We start from the raw sequence: 23,961 nt of genomic DNA, 5'->3' as shown, positions 1-23,961 counted from the left end.
TTCTGCACAGGCTTTTCCAAAAAATAGAAGAATTCCAAACTTATTCTACGAGGCCAGTATTACCCTGATACCAAAATCAGACAAAGACATCACAAGAAAACTAGAATATAGATGTAAAAATCCTCAAAATATCAGCAAACTGAATCCAGCAACAAATAGGACAACCCAATTAAAATGGGCAAAAATCCGAATAGGCATTTCTCCAAAGATAATATTCAAATGGCCAATGAGCACATGAGAAGATGCTCAACATTATGTCATCAGGGAAACACAAATCAAAACCACAATGAGATACCACTTCATACCCATGAGGATGGTTAGAATTAAAAGCCAGAGGGCGCCTGGGTGGCTCAGTTGGTTAAGCAACTGCCTTCGGCTCAGGTCAAGATCCTGGAGTCCTGGGATCGAGTCCCACATCGGGCTCCCTGCTCAGTGGGGAGTCTGCTTCTCCCTCTGATCCTCCCCCTCTCATGCTGTTTCCTATTCTCTCTCTCAGATAAATAAAATCTTAAAAAAAAAAAAAGAATCAAAAGCCAGAAATAATGTGTTGGTGAGGATGTGGAGAAATTGGAACCTTCCACACATGGCTGGTGGGTATGCAAAATGGTGTGGCCATTTTAGGAAACAGTGTGGCAGTTCCTCAGAAGACTGAACATAGAGTTACCAAATGACCCAGCAAGTCTACTCCTAGGTATATATCCAGGAGAAATGAAAACAAGGGTCCACAAACTTGTATATGAATATTTATAGCAGCATTATTCATAATAGCCAAAAGTGGGAATGATCCAAATGTCAATCAACTGGCAGATGGATAAGCAAAACATGATATATTCATAATATGGAGTATTATTCAGCCATAAAAAGGAATGAAGTACTGATTGCAGAAAGATGAACCTCAGAAATATGATGCTAAGTAAAATAATCCAAACAGGGATGCCTGGGTGGCTCAGTCGGTTGAGCATCTGCCTTCAGCTCAGGTCATGATCCTGGGGTCCTAGGATGGAGCCCAGCATTGGGGTCCCTGCTCAGTGGGGAGTCTGCTTCTCCCTCTCCTTCTCCCTCTGCCCTCCCCCATCCTGCTCGTGCTCGAGCTCTCTCAAAACATCCTAACACAAAAGACAACATATTGCAGGACTCCATTTATATGAAGCATCTAGAATAAACAAATCTATAGAGACAAAGCAGGTTAATGGTTGCTTAGGGCTGGGGGTGAGTTGGAGTGGGGACTGAGGAAATAGAGTGGTGATAAAGGGTATGGGGTTTCTTTTGGGGTGGTGAAAATATTCTAAAATTGACTGTGGTGATGGTTATACAATTCTGTGAATAGATTAGAAACACTGAATTGTCCACTCCTTCAATGTATGAATTGTACGGTATGTGAACTATATTCCAATAAAGCTGATTGATCAATCAATCAATCAATAAATAGCACCCTGTGCTATGTATTTCTTGGGTTGGAAGACTGATTTCCCAAATTGATCTACAGATTAAGCTTAATCCCTATGAAGATGCCAGTGTGCTCTTTTTCATAGAAATTGACAGCTTGATCCTAAAATCCATATGTTAACGCAAGGGACTCAGAATAGCCAAACAATCTTGAAAAAGAACAAAGCTGGAAGACTCACACTTTCTGATTTCAAAACTTTCTGCAAAGCTAGGTAATTGAGACAGTGCAGTAGTGCCATAAGGAAAGATACATAGATCAATGGAAGGGAATTGGGAGTCCAGAAAGAAACACTCACGTTGGGGCTCCTGGGTAGCTCAGTCGTTAAGCGACTGCCTTCGGCTCAGGTCCCAGGGTCCTGGGATCGAGTCACGTACCGGGCTCCTTGCTCAGTGGGGAGCCTGCTTCTCCCTCCCCCTACTGCTTTCCCTGCTTGTGCTCTCTCTCTCTCTGACAAATAAAAAATCTTTTAAAAAGCTACTAATTTTATGGGCGCCTGGGTGGCTCAGTCGGTCAAGCGCCTGCCTTCGGCTCAGGTCATGGTCCCAGGGTCCTGGGATGGAGCCCCGCATTGGGCTCCCTGCTCCGCAGGAAGCCTGCTTCTCCCTCTCCCACTCCCCCTGCTTGTGTGACCTCTCTCACTGTCTCTCTCTGTCAAATAAATAAATAAAATCTTAAAAAAAAACCAAAGAAAGAAAGAAAGAAACACTCACATCTACAGTCAGTTGGTTTTCAGTAAGAGTGCCAAAACAAATCAATAGGGAAAGAATTGTCTTCAACAAATCGTACTGAACAGCTGGAAATCCACATGAATGCAGCTGGACTCCTACCTCACACCATATACAAAAACTAAGTGAAAGTGGCTCCTAGACCTAGATGTAAGAGATAAACCATAAACCATTTACTCCTGTGTTGTAGAAGGAAACATAGGAGTAAATCTTCGTGACCTTGGTCAGGCAGTGGTTTCTTAGATATGCCACCAAAAGCATAAGCGACACCGCACCAAAAAAGGTGACAAAATAAAGAGAGGCATACGCTGTACTTCAGCAAAATTTAAAACTTTGCATATCAAAGGACACTGTCAATAGAGTGAAAAGACAATTCAGAATGATAGAAAACATTTACAAGGGATGCCTGGGTGGCTCAGTCGTTAAGCGTCTGCCTTCGGCTCAGTTCATGATCCCAGGATCCTGGGATTGAGCCCCGCATCGGGCTCCAGCCTGCTTCTCCCTCTGCCTGCCGCTCTCCCTGCTGTGCTCTCTCTCTCTCCCTCTCTGACAAATAAATAAATAAAATCTTAAAAAATTTACAAATCACACACATGGCATCATATATCCAGAATACATAAGTAACTTTTTTTTTAACATTTATTTATTTTAGAGAGAGAGAAAGTGTGCACACGTGCGTGTTTGAGCAGGGGGAAGGCAGAGGGAGAGAGAGAATCCTCAAGCAGACTCCCCTCTGAGCATGGAGCCCACTCGGGACTCAATCCCAGGACCTGAGTTCATGACCTGAGCCAAAACCAAGAGCCAGCCATTCAACCGACTGAGCCACCCAGGCGCCCATATATAAAGAACTCTTACAACTCAACAATAGAATGACAACCCAATTACAACTAGGAAAATAATCTGAACAGATATTTCTCCGAAGAAAAGACACAAATGGCTGGTAGGCACACGAAAAGATGCTCAACACAGTTAATCACCAGGGAAATGCAAATCAAAACCACAATAAGGTACACTTCATACCCACGAGGGTGGCTAGAATCAAAGAGGTAGAAACTAAGAAGCGTTGGTGAGGAGGCAGAGAAATTGGAGCCCTCACCCACTGCTAGTGGGAAAGCAAAATGGTGCAGCTACTTTGGGAAACAGCCTGGCAGTTCCTCAAACCTGAAACACAGAGTGATCATGTGATCCAGCAATTCCACCATGAGGTATATGCCCCAGAAAAATGAAAACATACGTCCACAGGAAAATGTGTACCCCACTGTCCATAGGGGCCACTACTCCTAACAGCCTACTGTTAGTGGGGGAAACAGCCAAATGTTCACCAACTGATAAACAAAAGTAATCTATCCATTCTGTGGAATAGCATTTGGCAATGATAAGAGTCAAGTACTGATACATGGGACAGCATGGATAAACCTTGAAGACATCATGGTAAGTGCAAAAGTGGGGCTCAAGGAGGAGCAGGAAGAAGAATGATAGCTAATGGTTAAGGGTTTTTTGGGGGGCTGTTGAAAATGTCCTAAAATTGATTTTAATAGTTGCAGAACTCTGTGAATATACTAAAATCCCTAAGCTGTACACTTTTTTTTTTGAACTGTACACTTTTTAAATTTTTTTAAATAGGCTCCATGCCCAATGTGGGGCTTGAACTTATGACCCTGAGATCAAGAGTCACCCACTCTACAGACTAAGTCAGCCAGGCGTCCCTGAACCATACTCTTTAAATGGATGAATATTCTGGTATACACACAAATATATGTATGAATATATTTCAACAAAGCTGTAAAAAAATAGCATCCTTGTTTTAGAAAAAATTGGGGTAAGTCCAACACAATCTATTGGATGGCTATTTGGGAGTTGTTAATTTTGTCAGGAGTGGGGGCGCTGGGTGGCTCAGTTGGTTAAGTGTCTGCCTTGGGCTCAGTTCATGATCTCAGAGTCCTGGGATTGAGCCCCTCCTCGGGCTCCCTGCTCAGTGGGGAGCCTACTTCTCCCTCTCCCTCTGCCACTCCCCCTGCTTATGCTCTTTTGCTCACTCTCTCTCAAATAAATAAAATCAATCAATCAAACTCTGGTTCTGGGCAGGGCCTGCGAGCCTGCAATTCTGGGAGAGCTCCGCAGGTGGGGCTGGTGCTCCAGCAGGCTAGGGAAGCCTTGGGTCGGAGCCTCCTGAGGGGTCTTCGGGGACAAGTACATACTGCGAGCAAGGGGAGCCCAGTTTTCCTTGGTCAGCAGTTCTCAACAGGGGCGAGTTGGCCCCCAACAAGCATTTGGCCAAGTCTGCAGGCAGTTTTGGTTGTCACCACCAGGGGTCGCTCCTGGCACCTGGACGGTGGAGGCCAGGGATGCTGCCCAACATCCCCCAGGGCACAACACAGTCGTCACCGCAGAGAATTATCGGTGAGGGTGAGGGACGCTGCAATCTCAGCGTCTAGTAAGGGCTTGTGGCAGTGCCCGAGCTCCAGATCTGGCAGTGTGCTAACCATGCCTGTGGAGCCCCGCAAACCTTTCAAGAGCCCCCTTGTTGTCAGCCCTCGTTTTCTGGGCACCATTCACCCCGTCTGGGGTGGGTGCTAGGGCTGGCAGGCTAGTCTTTCCCCACTTTGGGCCCTCACACCTTGACAGGTGTTTGTAAAGGACGCCAGCCCTAGAGGAAGGGGGTCAGCAGCAGGTGAGGTGACCTGGACATCGACATGACATTTGGTCTGCCAGCCTGACCCGCTGGTTGGTGCAGACACTTAGCTAAGCAGCTTGCACCATCCCAGAGCCAGCTACCATGGCAACCCCCTCGAAGAGGAGGGGCTGGGAGGCGGTCATTGTGGTTAACTCCCCACAATCTCAGCCAGGCCTGGAGTTGGGGGGGCACATTCTCTAATCCTAGGTGGGCAAACAGTTCTCTGAGGGCTGCACACCCATGTCCGAGCCTGTCTGCCAGCCTCCTTCACGAGCCGGCTGGGTCACTCTGGGTACTGTGCATTCCAGAAGTCTCCACCCATCAAGGCAGGCAGGGGGGGCGGGGGGGGGGAAGGCTGCTCGGACACTGTGTCCACATTTCTAGCCTCCAAGGCCTCCATAACCTGAACTGGGCCACCCATGCAGCATTCTTTATCTCTAGCAACAATTCCCGTCTTCAAGTCTGTCTTGTCTGACATGAGCTGCGTGGCCACTCTAGCTCTCTGATGATTGCGGCGTGCACAGCATATCTTTTTTCTATCCTTTTACTTTCAACCGATTGGTGTTTGAATCTAGAATGTCTCTTGTCGAGGGTATAGTGAGATCATGCCTTTTTTTCTTTTAATCCAATCTGCCAATATCTGCTGTGTGTGTGGTAACACGAAGAATTCAGTGGCATTCGGTACATTCACAAGGTTGGCAACTGCCACCACTATCTAGTTTCAGAACATTTTCAACACTCTGAAGAGAAACCCTGTACCCATCAGCAGTCACTCCCGCTGCCCCCACCTCCTAGCCCCTGGCAAATGCCAATCTACTTTCTTTCACTACGGATTTGCCTGTTCTCGGTGTTTCATAGAAACAGAAGCATGCGGTATGTAGTCCTGTGTGTCTGGCTTCTTCACTGAGCACCTGATTTAACATTGGTCCATGTTGCCTCACCTCTCAGCCCACCTTGGCCAGACCGCACCCTCTCCCTGTCCCTCAGGGCTCTGGTGCCTGACTTTGCTGAGGTCCCAGTCATCCCAGTTTCCCTGCTCAGTTCAAGTCTCTGGATAATACTAACAGTGGCCACTGATTGGATGCCCAGAATACCTGGAGCTCTGTGCTGAGCACTTCCCACGCATTATCTTGTTTAGTATTATCTCTAGGCAATCCTGGGAGGGGGAAACCATGATCATCGCCCGACCATTCCGGTGGGTAAGTGACAGCACGCTCCGCACTCTACATTCCTATGCCTTTCACCGACCCTCCTGGCCCAGGTTTGCACCACCTCTCCATTTTCTGACAGTGTGTGACCCTGAGTGGGTTAACCTTTCAGTGCTTCAATTCCTCACCTGTAAGCTGGGGATCGTAATCACACCTGTCTCACAGAGGTGCTATGAAGATCAAAGGAGCTAACAGACATAAGCCTCTGGCTCACTTGGAGCATGGTGAGCACTCCTTCTAGCGGTTTCCCTGGGGAGGGAGCCAAACAGAGCCTCGAGGGTGAAGGGGACAGTGAGGAGAAGAGGGAACCAGGGAATGGCAGACTTTGGTCTGTGTTTCCAAACTCTCTTCATCACTGCAAAAGGAGACCTCATAACCACTAGGCTATCCTTCCCTACCCCTCTCCTCCTCCCCCAGCCCCTGGCAACCACCAGTCTGCTTTCTGTCTCTATGGATTTGCCTGTTTCATACAAATGGAATCATACCATATGTGGCCTTTTGTGTCTGGCTTCTTTCCTCAACACTTGACAAAGGATACAAGCTTGGAGCTTTGGCTCTGCCTTACTCCAAAGCCCCATTCCTGCCCCTGTGTTTGGGGAGAGCCCATCACAAGGGGCATAAGGGAATAGAGGGTAAGATGCCTGGGAGGAGAGCAAGGAGGGCAGGAAGCTTCGGGAGGCCAGGTGGTTTACCTTTGCCGTGGCTTCTTCGTTGCCCTCCACCATCTTCCGGAGCTTTATCAGGTGCCACAGGTCCTGGGCGGGCTGGCCCCTGCCCTGGCTGCCCTCCAGCAGCTGGGAAGTGGAGGGCAGGTCCTGCAGCACGGCCAGCTGGCTCTCCATCTTGTCGATGCGGCTCACCACGTGGTCAAAGACATTGCTGAGCCTCTTCATGGGGCTGAGGACGGGCTGGGCGTCTGCTTCCCGGGGCATGAACACAACTGGTGAGGTCTGAAGAAAGTCCTCGTCTCCTGAGAGGACCTTCTTGAGCTCAGCCATGTGGATGTGCTCCAGGATGCCCTGAAGCAGGAGGTGCAGGGCCTTGAAGTTCACCACCCCGCACTGCGGGATGGCGATGTTGACCAGCTCGGAGAACGTGAGTGAGAAGCTCATCCTGCAGGTAGGCTCGGTGTGGCTGGGCTTCTGGGCGTCCTCGGGGACAAGTGGTGGCTTTCAGGGAACCCACAAGCTGTGTGGACAGATCCGCAGAGGTCCAGGGAGGCAGCAGGTCATGGGAGAAAATGGCCTCTGTCCGGGCCGGAGTTCAGATGAGAGCTTCTGGTTGCTAGGACACCAGAGAACGTGGGCGAGTGGGCGTGCTTCCGAGAGCCCGGAGTGGGGCAGGGTGGGTGCTCAATTAGAAGGTGCTGGGTGTTTGAACAGATGGACGGTCAGCCTTTCAGTTCAAGCCCTTCAGTTATGGAAGACCGATGACCCCTTCCAAGAAGCATGCAGCGAAGGTGATGGGGAAGTAGCTCGCTTCTTGGAAGCCTCTAGAATCAGGACAGCAGAGAGTTCTTGGAGTTAGGAAAGCCTGGGTTTTGAGAAAAGAGGATGCAGAGAAAAGAGACCAGCTTCGTGCTTCAAATGCCCTGCAGGTGTTTGGGTTTCTGGCGGGGGTGGGGCTGGTGGTAAAAAGGGTAAGAGGCAGCTGGCTTCCCACAGGTCTGAACCCTGCATGGCCCTGCCCACCCAGGGGCACCAATGAGGACGCCCGTGCCAAACCCTGCTCTGCTTCCCCCTAGGGCCAGGGCTCGCTAACACGTCAGTGCCCCGAGGACGTATCTGTGAGCCAGCTGCCACAGGACCTGGAAACCACATGGGGCCCTATGTGGTCAGGCCCCACTTGTGTCAATTCTTGGACAAGAAAACGGCAGCCTGCTCGTCCTGGTCTCCGACGGAAGTCTGCAGGGAAGGTCCTTGGCTTAACCCCTGGAGCCCCGACTCCTGGCCCACCCCACTGTTCTGGGCATGATACACACTGCTTATATACAGCGCGTGGCAGGAGTCCTGCTCGGGGGTGTCATTGGCTAAGGGGCAATCTCCCCCAGCTTCCCCATAGAAAGTGGAGCACCTGTCCACTCTGGGTTTATGGAGATGGGTGCATGACTTTATCAACAGCTGTGTGACCTTGTGCAAATGACTTAACCTCTCTGAGTCTCAGCTTCCCTGCTGGCTAAATTGGAAATAAGACCTTCCATGTGAGGTTGCCGCCGGGAGGGCAGTGCGTGCGTGTGCATGTGCGTGTGTGTACATAGAAATAATACATGTGAAGGGCCAGGCCACTATGACTCAAAATAATTACTTTCCCCCAGAACTGACCTGATATCCCACTCCTGCCAATGATCGTGGCCATCAGAGAAAGAGCCCTGAATATGAATATGAATATGAATTCAATGGAAGTGTATTTTCAGGGATGTTGTTTGCTAATTACATGTTCTTTTTTTTTTTTTTTTTGAGATTTTATTTATTTACTTGACAGAGAGAGACAGTGAGAGAGGGAACACAAGCAGGGGGAGTGGGAGAAGGAGAAGCAGGCTTCCCGCTGAGCAGGAAGCCCGATGCTAGGGTCGATCCCAGGATCCTGGGATCATGACCTAAGCCGAAGGCAGATGCCCAACAATTGAGCCACCCAGGCGCCCCTAATTACATGTTCTTGACCTCACATCAGCAAATGCTTCTGCTGAGGCCATTACTAGTCTATCCACAAAAGCTAGTTCTTCAGGAACAGTGGGCACTCATGTCGAACTCTCCATGCTACCGTGGCCAGTAATCTCCAGACACACCAGCCTGCTTTGAAAGAATTGCTTAATTACATTAAAGGAATTTGTCCACCTCAAGAGGCAATAATAATAATAAATAAAATGACAACAACAACAACAAGAAAACACACAAAGACCCACTCCTCCCCAGTTCAGTCTGGGTCCCACTTGGATACTCCTTTTTTTGTTGTTGTTTTTGGTAACAGCTTTATTGAGATATAATTCCCATACCATACAATCCACCTATTTAAAGTATACAATCCAGTAACTTGTAGTATGTCACAGAGTTTTGCAGCCCTCACTGCAATCAACGTCAGCCCATCACTCTAACCAGAACGCCGTGCCCATTAGCACGCACTCCCCACCCTCCAGTGCCTGGCATTCATTAACCTACATTCTGTCTGCAGATTTGCCTATTCTGGACATTTGTATAAATGAAATCATATCATGTGTGGCCTTTTGTAACTGGTTTCTTTCACCGAGCCTCATGGTTTCAAGGTTCATCCACATTGTGGCAGGTATCAATACTTTGTAGTACATTGTAGCAGGTGTCATTCCTTTTCACGGTTGAATCATATTCCACCGTATGGATGGACCAGTTTTTAATCTGTCCATCCTCGGATGGATATTTGGGCCAATTCTACCTCTTCACTATTGTGGATAATGCTGCTACGAATGATACTGTACAAGTCTTCAGTTACTTGGTGTCGATGGCTTAGGGGCCGAGCCGCTGGGTCAGACGGTGAGTCTGTGTTAACACTTTGAGGAACTGCCAGACTGTTCCACAGTGGCTACAGTATTTTACCTTCCCACCCCCAGCTGTGGGGGTTCCGATTTCTCTCCATCATCATCAACACTTGTGATTGCCCGTCTTTGTCATTACAGCTGGTGGTGGGTGTTGGATTCTCCTTGCTATGTAGCTATCAGACATCAGGCTTATAGCCCCCTGCCATACACTCATTTATCCTGGGCAATCAGGATGGTTGTTTGAGATTTTCAGATGTTTAAAATGATGACCACCCCTCCAGTGAGTCACGTTTCCCTGAAAAGAACACCCAGAAACCTTGGAAAAGATGCAAGCAGGCTACCCGGGGGAGCACCCAGAGGGACGGCCACTCTCTCTTCAAGCACACTCCACCAGGGGTAACTTGGACGGATGACCTTTCCCCTCCCAAACTTGTCTCTGAGCCTAGCAGATGTCATAAACGACACAACCGCCATCCCAGCGAACCAGGTGGAGTGTACCTTCATGAGCGGATCATGAAGCCCTGAGTTTCTTCTTGTCAACCCAGGGTGAGTTGATGCTCAGACAGACATTCTTGTTGCACCTATGTAAATGCTACATGGGTGGGTCAAGTGGAATGCAATGGGTCAAGTAGAACAGTTTGTGACTAGGCTTTAAAAAGAAAAAGCCACCGGGCTCTCTAGGGAAAGCCAGCTGGACTCTGGGGCAGGTTTTCACAGCCTGGGTTTGGCAATCGAGGCTGCAGTCTTCAGGATCTGGAACCAGAGCCAGGAGCCAGGTTTGTTTCTGATAATGACCTGTGTGGCAGGCAGCTGATGCATTCTGTGCAGCAACGGTCCAGTGACCGGTGAGAGGCCGGACCATCTCACTCTGCAGGACGGCGGGAGGGAGGGTGTAACCGGAGCCCAGCTTCGGTGATGTTCTCTGAACCAGCTCCTGACCAGCAACAGTTGGCCATGGCAAAGCTCTGGATACTAGAGACCAAGCTTCTGAGGGCCAACTGTGGATGCCTCTGGCTACACGGGGAGTGGAGGGAGAGAAAAGGAGCCCCTGAATGGGGAACTGGCCTGGAGCTATGGGCCCTGGGGCTGCTGGGAGGGCCTTGGTATGCTCCACTGGACACCAACAACCTCACAGAACACCAGCCCCTGACGGGGCGGCTCTGCCCCCATGATGGGCCGACCCAAAACAAGACCAGCTGCAATCATGTCTGAACTCAAAAACAAGAACATTGTCCAGACCACAAACATGACCAGACAGCCCCCTATCCTGGCTAATATGAGTGACCGTGGCTTCTTGACCCACAGAGCATTAGTGCTCCTTCATTCCTCTTGCCTTCTAGATGAGACTGCTTGAGAGACCTGATCACAGAATTACCTCTGCTTCCCAACCGCGCCAATCCAAAACACTCCCCCATTACCTAACACGGACCCCAATACTGTAAGCTCTTCTAACTTAACCCCCCACCAACATGCCTGTGGGTTCCTCAATTCAAGTGCTGCCCTGACATCTTTGGGCCTCTGGGGGCTTCTGAGTCCCCTGTACTCATCATATGTGACCCCTCCCACCCCCCCACCCCAACAGCTGCCACCATCGTTGGAAAAAGCTCCCCACCCAGCCAGTTCTTCTGCCAGCCAGACCAGCCACACTCCACCCTGTCCTCAGTTTGGGAGGGCTTCGGTTTTCCTGCCAGCTTGCAAGCCAATCACATCCTCCTGCAGGAACCAGGAGGCACCCCATCCCATTATTATAAAGGGCAGCCCACAGCTCTTGCTGGTTCACTCTGTTGCTGACTGCAAGCCCAAGTGGCCCCACGTGGTGAGTGGTGTCCTCCTTCCCCCCCCAGCCGTGAGTCCATGTGACTAATAACTGCTGTCCATCTCACCTGGCCAGCACCAGGTGTCATACTATTGAGGGCGGGGGTCCCTCCCACACCACCACGTGCCAACAAGTCAATGAGCCCAGCTTTGCTCAACATAGTGGGTTCTTGGCTGCAGGGGTGGATCCTGCAAACTTAACGAAAAACCTTGCAGTGGGCAGAGCTTTGTGGATTTTGGAACTGCAGGCGAGGGATTGAGGAGCTGTATTATTGCAGAACTCTGAGCAAGACTTTCCTCAGCGGGCAAGGGACCATCAGGGGAAATGAGTAGCTTAGCACAGAAACAAGGATGTAGAGAGGAGCATGGGGCCAGACCAGGGGCTCCCCACTGGCCTTATGAAGAAGTGTGAGTGCCAGAATTTGAAGCAATTCTGGTCACTGGGGTTAAGTGGGTATGGGTGTAATGGGGTATGGGGTATGGGTAAGTGGGTGTAATGGTTCTTTGTCATTTGGGGGGGATGCCCAGCATCCAAACCATCCCTGTATTGGGGGAGGAAGCTTCCACTTGAGGAGTCCTGGTGGGAGGCGGAGAGCTGCTGACTAGCTCCCCAGATCACTCTGAAGTGAGGGCAGGGGCACGTTTTGGTCACTCCCGGGGCCCAGGGTGTGTGTGTTCCTCCGGGCTCGAAGAGAGTGAAGCTACTAAATCAGCTCAAGTTGCAATCGTTCAGAGAGCTGGAAATGCACCGCAAAGAGCCCCATCTGGTCTCAGGCCTTCGAGATAAGGCTGCAAGCTGACCACAGAGATACCGATCTGTTCCCCCGCACCCGGCACTGGGCCTGGCCCTTCGTTCTTTTCTTCAACCAGTATTTACTGGGCACCTACTATGTGCCAGAGGATGCTCTTAATTCTGGAGGAGACCACAGCGAGCAGGTCTGAGGAGGTCTCTGACCTCACAGAGCTTGCTGCCTAGCGGGGAAATGTTATTTTACAATAAAGAAATAAACTAACGTCAGGTAGAGATAGGAGTTAGAAACATAATGAAACACAACAAAATGACAGTGAGGGCTGGGCACTAATTTAATCGGGCTGGTGGGGTAGCCAGGCTCCAACACCGCCCCCCTCCGGCCCGGCAAAGACACCTTGTGGGGCCCCTCCCACATGACACCAACAACCCTGTAAGTATACACCAGTGTAAATCCACACCCACGGACACACTGGCCTTCGCTCACTTCACATTACAGAATGGCAAGATTTGGGAAAGTTGTGTGTGTTGCAGGTGATCTGATGCCACTAAATCAAAATAGTTGTGATAAAACGCAATAAATAAATAGATAAAGCCAATGCGTTAGACTTGAGAGGATTTGTAAACTTTAAAGATCACGTCATTTTAGGTCTGGAAATAAAACACTTGTTACAAAAACAAACGAGCCGAAGACCGGACCATTTGAGTAGAAGAGGATACAACGCGACTTCACAGGCTGTGCCTTGCTCCCCAGGAAGCGCCCCTGCCCTTCGGTCACCGGGCAGCACCTACGATTTGGCACAGCTGAGTTCTGAGGGCAGAACCCCCGATAAGACAATTTCAGGACAGGGGCGCCTGGGTGGCTCAGTCGTTAAGCGTCTGCCTTCGGCTCAGGTCATGATCCCAGGGTCCTGGGATCAAGCCCTGCGTCGGGCTCCCTGCTCAGCCGGGAGCCTGCTTCTCCCTCTCCCGCTCCCCCTGCTTGTGTTCCCTCTCTAGCTGTCTCTCTCTCTCTGTTAAATAAATAAAATCTTTAAAAAAAAAAAAAGAAGACAATTTCAGGACAAACTTGTCACCAGACATTCTTTGGATGGCTGGTTGGAGCCAGAAGCCAATTAACATGACTGGAAATGACCATTAGCATTTTTTTCCCTCCCAAATAAATTGATGTCAACTATTAAATCCGTTTTGTAAAGTGCTACTCATCCACTTTGCCCAGACAAGCCATTCTTCATGCTGCATAAATAGCTAAGAAGGATAACCAGGTCACCTTTCCTCTCTAGCTCCAGGAAGAACCAGGCGCCAGGGGGAGGATCAAGGGTGAAGGATCAGAGTTTGCGGTAAATGTGTGCCGTTTCTGGCTGCCTAGTATCCGGACATTCTCCTTACTGGGGGAGAGGGAGGGGCGGGGGTGATCTCATGACAGGTGCAGCAACCTGCCCCTTGCTCAGAAGCTGTCAATCCCATCAGATCTCCCCACCCGACCCACCTCAGTCTCATTCGTGGTTAGGTGTGAAAAATCAAGAAGGCAACTGCTGTTCCTGGTTCTGAAATTCAGGACCAATATATATATATATATATTTGCAATATTTTATTTTATTTTATTTTTTTAACCATTTTTAACATTTTATTCTATTCTTCACTCTTTTTCTTATTCTTATGTTAATCCCCATACATTACATCATTAGTTTTAGATGTAGTGTTCCATGATTCATTGTGCATAACACCCAGTGCTCCATGCAGAATGTGCCCTCCTCAATACCCATCACCAGGCTAACCCATCCTCCCACCCCCCTCCCCTCTAGAACCCTCACTTTGTTTTTCAGAGTCCATTGTCTCTCATGGTTCATCTACCCCTCAGATTTCCCCCCCTTCATTCTTCCCCTCCTGCTACCTTCTTCTTTTTTTTTTTTCTTAACATATATTGCATTATTTGTTTCAGAGTACAGATCTGAGATTCAACAGTCTTGCACAATTCACAGCGCTTACCAGAGCACATACCCTCCCCAGTGTCTATCACCCAGTCACCCCATCCCTCCCACCCTACCCCCCACTCCAGCAACCCTCAGTTTGTTTCCTGCGATTAAGAATTCCTCATATCAGTGAAGTCATATGATACATGTCTTTCTGTTTGACTTATTTCGCTCAACATAATACCCTCCAGTCCACGTCGTTGCAAATGGCAAGATCTCATTCCTTTTGATGGCTGCATAATATTCCATGGTATATATATACCACATCTTCTTTATCCATTCATCTGTCGATGGACATCTTGGCTCTTTCCACAGTTTGGCTATTGTGGACATTGCTGCTATAAACATCGGGGTGCACGTACCCTTTCGGATCCCTACTTTTGTATCTTTGGGGTAAATACCCAGTAGTGCAATTGCTGGATCTTATGGTAGCTCTATTTTCAACTTTTTGAGGAACCTCCATACTGTTTTCCAGAATGGCTGCACCAGCTTGCATTCCCACCAACAGTGTAGGAGGGTACCCCTTTCTCTGCATCCCCGCAACATCTGTCGTTTCCTGACTTAATTTTAGCCATTCTGACTGGTGTGAGGTGGTATCTCATTGAGGTTTTGATTTGGATTTCCCTGATGCCGAGCGATATTGAGCACTTTTTCATGTGTCTCTTGGCCATTTGGATGTCTTCTTTGGAAAAATGTCTGTTCATGTCTTCTGCCCATTTCTTGATTGGATTCTTTGTTCTTTGGGTGTTGAGTTTGATGAGTTCTTTATAGATTTTGGATACTAGTCCTTTATCTGATATGTCATTTGCAAATATCTTCTCCCATTCTGTCGGTGGTCTTGTGGTTTTGTTGACTGTTTCCTTTGCTTTGCAAAAGCTTTTTATCTTGATGAAGTCCCAATAGTTCATTTTTGCCCTTGCTTCCCTTGCCTTTGGTGATGTTTCTAGGAAGAAGTTGCTTCGGCTGAGGTCGAAGAGGTTGCTGCCTGTGTTCTCCTTTAGGATTTTGATGGACTCCTGTCTCACATTGAGGTCTTTCAACCATTTGGAGTCTATTTTTGTGTGGGGTGTAAGGAAATGGTCCAGTTTCATTCTTCTGCATGTGGCTATCCAATTTTTCCAACACCATTTGTTGAAGAGACTGTCTTTTTCCCATTGGACATTCTTTCCTGCTTTGTCAAAGATTAGTTGACCATAGAGTTGAGGGCAGGACCAATATTTTTAAAATCAAGGGAAAATCGTATCTGTACTAGCCCGCTGGAAGCTGTGGGGCTGTGGGGGTGGTGTGTGGGGTTGGGTGACTCAGCCACTTGCCATATTAGGCAAGACACCTGACGTAATGAAGGCCACTTACTTCCCTGGGCCTCAGCTTTCTTGTCTCTAAAATGGGATTAATGGGCGCCTGGGTGGCTCAGTTGGTTAAGCGACTGCCTTCAGCTCAGGTCATGATCCTGGAGTCACAGGATCGAGTCCCGCATCGGGCTCCCTGCTCGGCAGGGAGTCTGCTTCTCCCTCTGACCCTCCTCCCTCTCATGCTCTCTGTCTCTCATTCTCTCTCTCTCAAATAAATAAATAAAATCTTTAAAAAAAAAAAAATTTTTTTTAAATGGGATTAATGGCCCTTCTCTCACTAGGGGGAAGAGCAGATGGAAAGGGAAGGAAGCTTTCAGGACAGCCCCAGCAGAGTTGAGGGGCTGGTGGGCGGGTACATGCTGAGCTCCCCAGGCAGCCTGTCCTGGGGTGGCATTGTGGCCAGGCCCGGCTTCCTGGGTCCCATGTGAGCTCTGTTCCCCAGCCAGGAACATAATTCTGTGAGCAACCACGACCTTCCAGCTGAACCCTTTCCTGCTCAAGTGACCAGAGTCAGGTTCTGTGACTTGCCATCAAGAACACCCGACTGGCCCGAAGTGCTCATTTGCAAGGCTGGCCAACAGTGAGAAACCGCTGATGGAACTCAGTGAGGGCAGGTGCATGTGTGTGTAGAGGAGGCCACACCAATCCAACCCTGTACCTGCTAGGGTCCCCAGTGCCCACCCACCCGGGAGGGTGTGTCCAGGTGGGAGTGTGGGCTGCAGGTGCCCAAATTTCTTCTTGGGAGGCATAACATGTAAGTTTACATTTGCACTGGGACCCGGACAGAGCACCTTAATGAGACCTCAGACTGGAGGTTTCCAGAGCCTCTTGGGAAATGCTCAGGGATCTGGGCAGGGGTGGGGTGGGGTGTCTTCCTCCCCCAGTCACTCACATCATATCCGCCATTGGGCCCTATTGACTTTTTCTCCTAAATATCTCCCAATGTCACCCACCCCTCCTTGTCCACCGCCAGCCCTGAAGTCGTTTGCTTAGGACAAAGACCAAACCACGTGACCTCTCACCTCTTTGGGCTCAACTCCCAGCGGCTCTTTCTACTCTGACTCACTGCCCGTTCCTCCTTCCCAGCCCCTGGCAACCACCCCATTCTGCTTTCCATCTCTGTAACTGTGACTACTCTCAGGACCTTGTGTGAGTGGGATCATGCACTGTTTGTCTTTCTCTGTCTGGCTTTCTTGCACTTTGCATTGTGTCCTCAAGGTCCACCCATGCTGTAGCAGGTGTCAGAATTCCCTTCCTTCTGAAAGCGGAAGAATAGTCCATTGTGTGTATGCACACACTTTGCTCATCCATTCATCCGCTGGCGGACGATGGGCACTTGGGTTGTGTTCGCATTTCAGCTATCGTGGATAATGCTGCTGGGCACACAGCAGTACAAACGTCTGTTGTCAATTCTCTAAGCCAGGTGTGGAACTCCTGAATCATATGGTAATTCTAAGGTTAATTTTTTGAGCACCTGCCATACTGTTTCCCATGGCGGCTGTGTCACTCCCACAGCAGCTCACAAGGGCTCCAATTCCTCCGTGTGCTCACCAGAACTTGCTATGTTCTGTTTTTCTGATAACAGCCCCCCCAGTGGGCGTGACGGGGTAGTTCGTGGTTTTCACGTGCATTTCCCTAATCAGTGGTGAGCATCTTTTCATGTGCTTCTTGGCCATTCCTGTATCTTTGGAGAAATGTTTATTCCAGTCCTTTGCCCATTTTAAATTTTGTTATTGTTGGGTTGTATGAGTTCTTTACATATTCTGGATATTAACCACTTATCAGACATATAATTTTCCAATTAACTTTCTTTCAGTCCCTGTTGGGGAATGTGATCAAAAAGCTGTGACTGCCAGCTGACCTGTGAGCGGGGCCCACATACTGGAGGCTCCTCACCCCCTTCCCTCTCCTTGGCTTCCACTTGCCCTTCCCACTCCCAGAAACTGCTCCAAGGACACAGCCTGGAGACAGTGTTGTGATGTTGAGAACACCTGCATGCTCTGCGTGACTGAACCCAGTTAGGGCCTCTTTATAAGCTTTAAAAAAAAAATTATTTATTTATTTGAGAGAGAGAGTGTACATAAGCGGGGGTTGGGGTACTGAGCAGAGGAAAAGGGACAAGCAGACTCCCCGCTGAGCATGGAGCTGGACATGGGGCTCGATCCCACAACCCCGAGATCATGACCTGAGCTGAAATTAAGAGTTGGACCCCCAACTGACTGAGCTACCCAGGTGCCCCTTTTAAGCTTTTAAGACCTGGTGGGTGAGTGTAGGGATCTATTTGTCTTGTTGCCTCCCAAGACAAGCCTCATATGTTAAGTTCCCTTTGCTATTATTTTTTTTTTAAGATTGTATTTATTTATTTGACAGAGAGAAAGAGAGCACAAGTAGGCAGAGTGGCAGGCAGAGGGAGAGGGAGAAGCAGACTCCCAGCAGAGCAGGGAGCCCGATGTGGGACTTGATCCTAGGACTCCGGGATCATGACCTGAGCCGAAGGCAGACACCCAGCCACTGAGCCACCCAGGCGCCCCTCCCTTTGCTATTATTAAAACTGCCACCTACCCACTCAGAGTGGCCTGCCTCTTTCTTTGGTCTCTCCATGCTCTGCGTATGGGGGCGGTTTCAGATTACACCAGGAAAGCTCCCAAGAGGGTTGTGAACCTATGGTTCCCTTGTCCTTGTTCTGTTCCCTCCTGCCTCAGGCCCTTTGCACATGAAACATTTTTCCTGCCCATATTTATGAGGGAAAGGAAAGTCCTATTCATCATTCAGACCTCAGCTCAACTATCACTTTCCAAGGGAAGCCTTCCCCACCTCCTTGGTTGGGATAAATGCTCCCTACTCAGGGATCTTAGTACCTCTCATGTCCTTCCTTCACATGCTTGGCACGGTCATTTGTGTGGCTATTTGGTGAATGCCATTCTCCCTCACTATTCTCTGAGTTCCTGCAGTTAGATGTTGAGTTCCACGGGAGTATGGCTTCTAGCAAGCACAGAGTAGATGCTTAATAAATACATACTAATTGATGAATAAAATAGTCATTTGTAGAAAGCCTTTTTCCTAGAAAGGACCACAAACGGAGACATTTGCTTCTTTTGGCTAAACCTCCAGATGGGTGTAGAAGGACTGATTTTTACTTTCTGCCACAGTAATATTGAGCTGCTGCTGCCAACTCACGTAGGGTGGATTAAATAACATAAAAAAGGCAATCGGAAACTATACTCACTGAATGATCCTTAGTAATGTGTTCAGGAACTGCTGTGGTCAGACATTGAACTCACAGTTCCTGAATCCAAACAATAACGCTACAATGCGGAGGTTACCCTTATTTATTTCTACTATATCTTCCCACTTGGAATATATCATCCCACTGCCTTGCGGCCTCTGTTGTTTCCAAGGATAAGTTAGCTGTTAATCTTATTTGGGTTCCCTGGGGTGCCTGGGTGTGCAGTCGATTAAGCGTCTGAGCGTCTGACTCTTGGTTCCAGCTCAGGTCGTGATCTCAGGGTTGTGAGATTGAGCCCCGTGTCGGGCTCCTCACTCAGCTTGAGCTGAGTCTGCTTGAGATTCTCTCTCCCTCCTCCACCACATGCACTCTCTCTCTCAAGTAAATAAATCTTTTTTAAAAATCTCATTTGGGTTCCCTTGTAGGTGATCAGTCATTTTTCTCTTGCTCTTTTTTTAAAGATTTATTTATTTATTTATTTATTTATTTATTTGAGAGAGTGAGAAAGAGAGAGAAAGAGCGCATGAGAAGGGGGAGGGGCAGAGGGAGAAGCAGACTCCCTGCCAAGTGGGGAGCCCTATGTCAATCCCAAGACTCTGGGATCATGACTTGAGCCAAAGGTAGTTGCTTAAACAACTGAGCCACCTAGGCGCTCCTCTTTTGATCTTTTCAAAAATGTTTTGTCTTGTCTTTTAACTATGATGTATCTGGGTATGGAGCTCCTTGCAAACTCCTCTTTAGAGTTTGTTGAGATGCTTGGATGTATAGATTAATGTGGGTTTTTTTTTCTTTGATTATATTTGGGAGTTTGGGGGCATTATTTCTTTAAATACTTTTTCTGCTCCTTTCTCTCTCTCCTCTTCCGTTCTGAAACGCCCATTACACATATGTTGGTGCACTCAAAGTTGTCCCACATTTCTCTGAGGCTCTGTTTGATTTTTCTTCGTTCTATTTTCTCTCTTTTTCAGATTATGTAATTTCTCTCAACCTAGCTTCAAGCTCATTTGTTCTTTCCTTTGCCAGTTCAAGCACTCTTGTTTTATAGATGAGGAAATGAGAATCAGAAAACTTAAATAATTGGGGCACCTGGGTGGCTCAGTGAGTTAAGTGTCTGCCTTCGGCTCAGGTCATGATCCAGCGTCCTGGGATCGAGCCCCATGTCAGGCTCCCTGCTCAGCGGGGAGCCTGCTTCTCCCTCTCCCTCTGCCCCCCAGCTGGTGCTTTCTCTCACTCTCTATCTCAAATAAATAAATAAAATCTTTAAAAAAAAAAAAGAAAAGAAAACTGAAATAATTGACTGAAGGTCTCAGACAGCAGATGAGTGGCAAAGCCAGGACTTGAACCTAAGATCTCGGGTCTCACCCTGCCTATCACTTATTCCATCATTCACTCACCCAATAAATATGTACTGAATGCAGACTATGTGCCAGAAACTATGCTAGAGGATAGAGAACACTGAACAGACAAGATTCTTGCCCTCATGAGAGCAGCAAACACGTCAACAAACAGGTAAACAAGGTACCTTCGGTGATGTACGTGTCGTGAAGAAGATGAAACAGGCAATGGGTGATGCGGGCAGGTGCTCTGGGAGGCCCGTCTGCAGATGTGACATCTGAGTTGATACCTGAAGAGAGGATGTCCCTGGAGCTCCTTCAGGACAGAGAGCTTTCTGCTTTTTTCTGTCTCTCTAGCACCAGCACACAGAGCCCAGCATGCAGGAAGGGCTCAGTAAATGTTCACTAAATGGATGACGGCTCCCATGGAGTACTCCACTCTCATGACCTGTGTGCATAACAGGAATGTTACTAAATAGACGTTAATGCTGAAATCATGCGGGTTTCCACTTAGAATCATTGAGCGTTTAAATCAGAGGGTCTGGCCATGCTAAGTGTTGCTGAGGATATGATGAGCAGAACTCCCATCCTCTGGTGGAGTGTAAATTGAAAGAAGCACTTGGGGAAAGCAGGCAGACCCTCTGACCCAGCCACTCTACCCATCAGCGGGCCACCAGAAGTAACGTTCTCATCCCATGCACTGCAGTATCTGCGACAACCGTAATAGCGAAGAACTCCTGTCTGTGAATTCCCCAGATGCCCGTGAACGGCACAACAGAAGGACCACACTATAGTCACATAATGGGCTGTCACATGGCAATGAGGATGAACACGGGCAGCCATGTGCACCCGTACGGATGACTTCCACTGATATAAAATTGAGCAAAAGAAGCCCTATACAAAAGAGCTCACACTGTATGAATCCTTTTCTATAGAAAGTACAAAAATGGAGAGAACTGTCTTTGCTGTCAGAAGTTAGGAGCATGGTGAGCATGGGGTGATCTCATGCTTGGGAGGGAGCGTGAGGCCGACTGCTGGGAGGTGGCCATACTAGTGTGTTCAGTTTGTGAAAATGCATCATGCTGTGCACTTCTGATTAAGGGCCCTTTTCTGTATCAAAGGTCTGAGAAGCCCCAACCGTTCAAACAAATCAATGACCTAACAATGTGGGGTCCACTGGGGTTGCAGGCTCCCTTCCTGTCCTGTGCTGGGTGTAAAGACAGATTTTTAGGGAGAACAGGCCTGCACATGATGGTTTCCTGGCTCACACCATCTCTGGAGAGCAGCTTAGGTAGCGAGAAGACCACTGGTCTAGAGTCACGAGATTTGGGGTCTGCCAGCCACTGGCTCCGCACCTCTGAGCACGTTATACTCTCTGCTCAGGTTTAGGCAAGTGTGCACAGGCTCCTTGTGGGGAGGAAGACAGGTGTGCATGCAGAGTGCTTAACACAGTCCTTGGTGCAAAGGAAGTGCTCCGGGATGTTGCCTGAGCCTCTCAAAATGACCACATGATTTTGTTTGAGGCTTTCAAGCCAATGGTGGGTCAGCTTGACGGAGGAGGGGGTGAGGGAGGAGGCAGAGGTTTGCGGCAGGAGAGGAGAGAGGTGTCCCTGGCAATACCTGGGCTTTCTCCTTTGGGGAGGACTGCGCTGCAAACGCCCTTTGTCACCTGGAGTTTTCGCTGCATTACAGCAAGTGCATACTGCAAGCTCCAAGTGGCTCCAGCTTGTAACGAAGATGCACATGCAGGCAAATGAATCTTAGGAGTTGCGCTGGTGACCTCCTCGTGGGGGGACAGTGAGTGGAAGGGGGCACAGAGGAGGTTGCTGCGGGATGGTCACACTCTGTGTCTTGACCTGGTGCCTGCTGCACCAAGAGTGAGGTTCCTGAAACTCCACCAAGCTCAACACGTTAGACGTGGGCACTTTTCTCATGGTTCTCACTGTAGGAGGGAGGTCTGCTTTAAACTCCAGCCTGAGAGAGCTGAGAGGGATGAACGACACTCCGCATCGCAGACTCCAAGCCCGGGAAGGAAAGGCACACAGGGGAGCGACCAGGTCCCCTGCACCACCGTTTGAACAGCAGATGGCACTGGTTGTAGACAGGATGGAGGAGCTCCCACTTTTCCCACCTTCGGGCTGTTTTCTGTAAAACCTGGGAAACTGGGTCCAGCCCCCGCGAAAGCAGACAGGTGTTCTTCCAGTGGCAGCAGGATGTTCTGGAGGCAGGGGCCAGCAGAAGGACCACGAAAGCTGTCCTGGGCCCGGGGCGCTCCAGCTGACCCAGTTAGGGTATAATCCTGACTAAAAATAAAGTGCGGCTGGCTTTGCAGCACAGGTGTGAGTACAGGTGTGAGGCTTGGAGGCTGGAGGAGGAGGCAGATGACGTGGAAGCAGCCTTGTGTGTGCGTCTGTGAGAACAGCAGGAGTCAGGAGAAAGCAAAAGCTCCCGGGGAAAGGTGAGATCAGCAGTTACACTGAAAGACCACAAGTGACAACTCCCGACACCTCCTGGGACAGCCGTGGGCTTCTGGTCTCAGATGCGCCCCATGAGGATTCTACAGCAAATAGCACGGGGAACATCACCCCATCTCTACACAGGCGTGGCTGTGTCTTACGACGTGTCTGATTCTTCCTGAGTTGCTTTGCGTATAGGCTCTCCCTGGTTGTTTGGTTGTTTGTTTTGGTAACTGCTTTAAGGTATAATACACATTCACCCATTCAATGGCTTTTAGTATATTCACCGTGGCGTGCAGCCATCATGACAATCTTAGAGTGTTTTCATCACCCCAAAAAGAAAATCTGCACCCATTTCCCCTGAACTCCCCCAGCCCCAGGCAACCACTGATCTGCCCATCTCTGTGGATCTGCGGGTTCTGAACATTTCATACAAACGGAATCATACAATATGTGGTCTCCATGTGATTGGCTTCTTTCGCTAAAGCATGCTATTTTTAAGGTTCATCCACGTTGTAGCCTGGATCAGCCACGGTTTATCTATTTATTTGTTGATGGGTTGTTTCCACTTTTTTGGCCGTAGTGAATGCGAGCATTCGTGCTATGAATATGAACAAATGCTATGGACATTTGTGTACAGGTTTGTGTGTGGCCATATGTTTTCATTTTCTTGGCCATATTCCTAGGACTAGAATTGCTAAGTGACTCTGTTTAATCTTTTGAGGAATATCTGCCTTTAGGTTTTTTTTTAAGTAAACCCTATGCCCAACGCGTGGCTCAAATTTACAACCCTGAGATCAAGAGCTGCACGCTCCACCGACTGAGCCAGCTGGGCACCCCTGCCCTTAGTTTTAAGTGCAAATACAATTCAACCATCTCTTTTTTATTCCTTGATTCCTCTAACAGCAAGCGAGAGATGGGAGTTCCCTTTTTGTAAGCAGGGGAACCGAGGCCCAGGACACCCTAAGGAGAGCAAATAATAATTGTGTCCAGTGTGGGCATGCGTGAAGAGACCCAACCGCAGTAAGCCATTCCATCCTTAGAGCAGCCCTAGGAGGCTGGCCTCACATTTATCCCCATTTTCTGGCTAGAATATTAAGTATCTTGAACAAGGCCATTCAGTGGTGTGGTCCAAGACTTGACACCAGTTCAATCACACTCAATTTTAGGCTTTCACGGGCTCTTAAGCCCTCTGCTATTCGGTGGACTCTGGAGGGTCAGCGAATCTCCCCCGAGCCTCTAGCATAGTAAGGCTGGCCTGTCCTCTTCCTGCGTGACCTCTACTACACAGGATACTCTGCAGCTTGGGGCTACACTTGCAGACTATTTTAAACAGCAAAACCACCAACAAAACCCACAAAAATGCAAAAAACGTGGCACTAAACATATATGAGACACTTGTTTACAGTATGAGAGCTAAAATAGGAAGGCACAAAGTTGTCTTATTTGACCTCAGCTTGGATCCTCCATACCTAGCAAAACTAAAGCCTTTCCC

The 23,961-nt window shown here is 48.8% G+C and overlaps 1 protein-coding gene across 1 annotated transcript in view; it reads right to left on the bottom strand.

The window, feature by feature from the left end:
* The window catches only part of CUNH16orf96 (chromosome unknown C16orf96 homolog), a 37,839-nt gene extending 30,283 nt beyond the window's left edge, over positions 1-7,556 (bottom strand). The window contains exon 1 of the mRNA XM_064592480.1: positions 6,747-7,556. Within this exon, the coding sequence (XP_064448550.1) occupies positions 6,747-7,166 (420 nt within the window). The 5' untranslated portion in view covers positions 7,167-7,556. The remainder of the gene's footprint in view (positions 1-6,746) is intronic.
* Between the last annotated feature and the right edge of the window lie 16,405 nt (positions 7,557-23,961).

The sequence above is a fragment of the Mirounga angustirostris genome, unplaced genomic scaffold, assembly GCF_029215605.1.
Source record: "Mirounga angustirostris isolate CCGP_5_RB_7025 unplaced genomic scaffold, mMirAng1.0.hap1 SCAF_5, whole genome shotgun sequence".
Classification (NCBI taxonomy): domain Eukaryota; kingdom Metazoa; phylum Chordata; class Mammalia; order Carnivora; family Phocidae; genus Mirounga; species Mirounga angustirostris.
The sequence above is the reverse complement of the archived record's forward strand: the minus strand, read 5'-3'. Positions and strand labels throughout refer to the sequence as shown.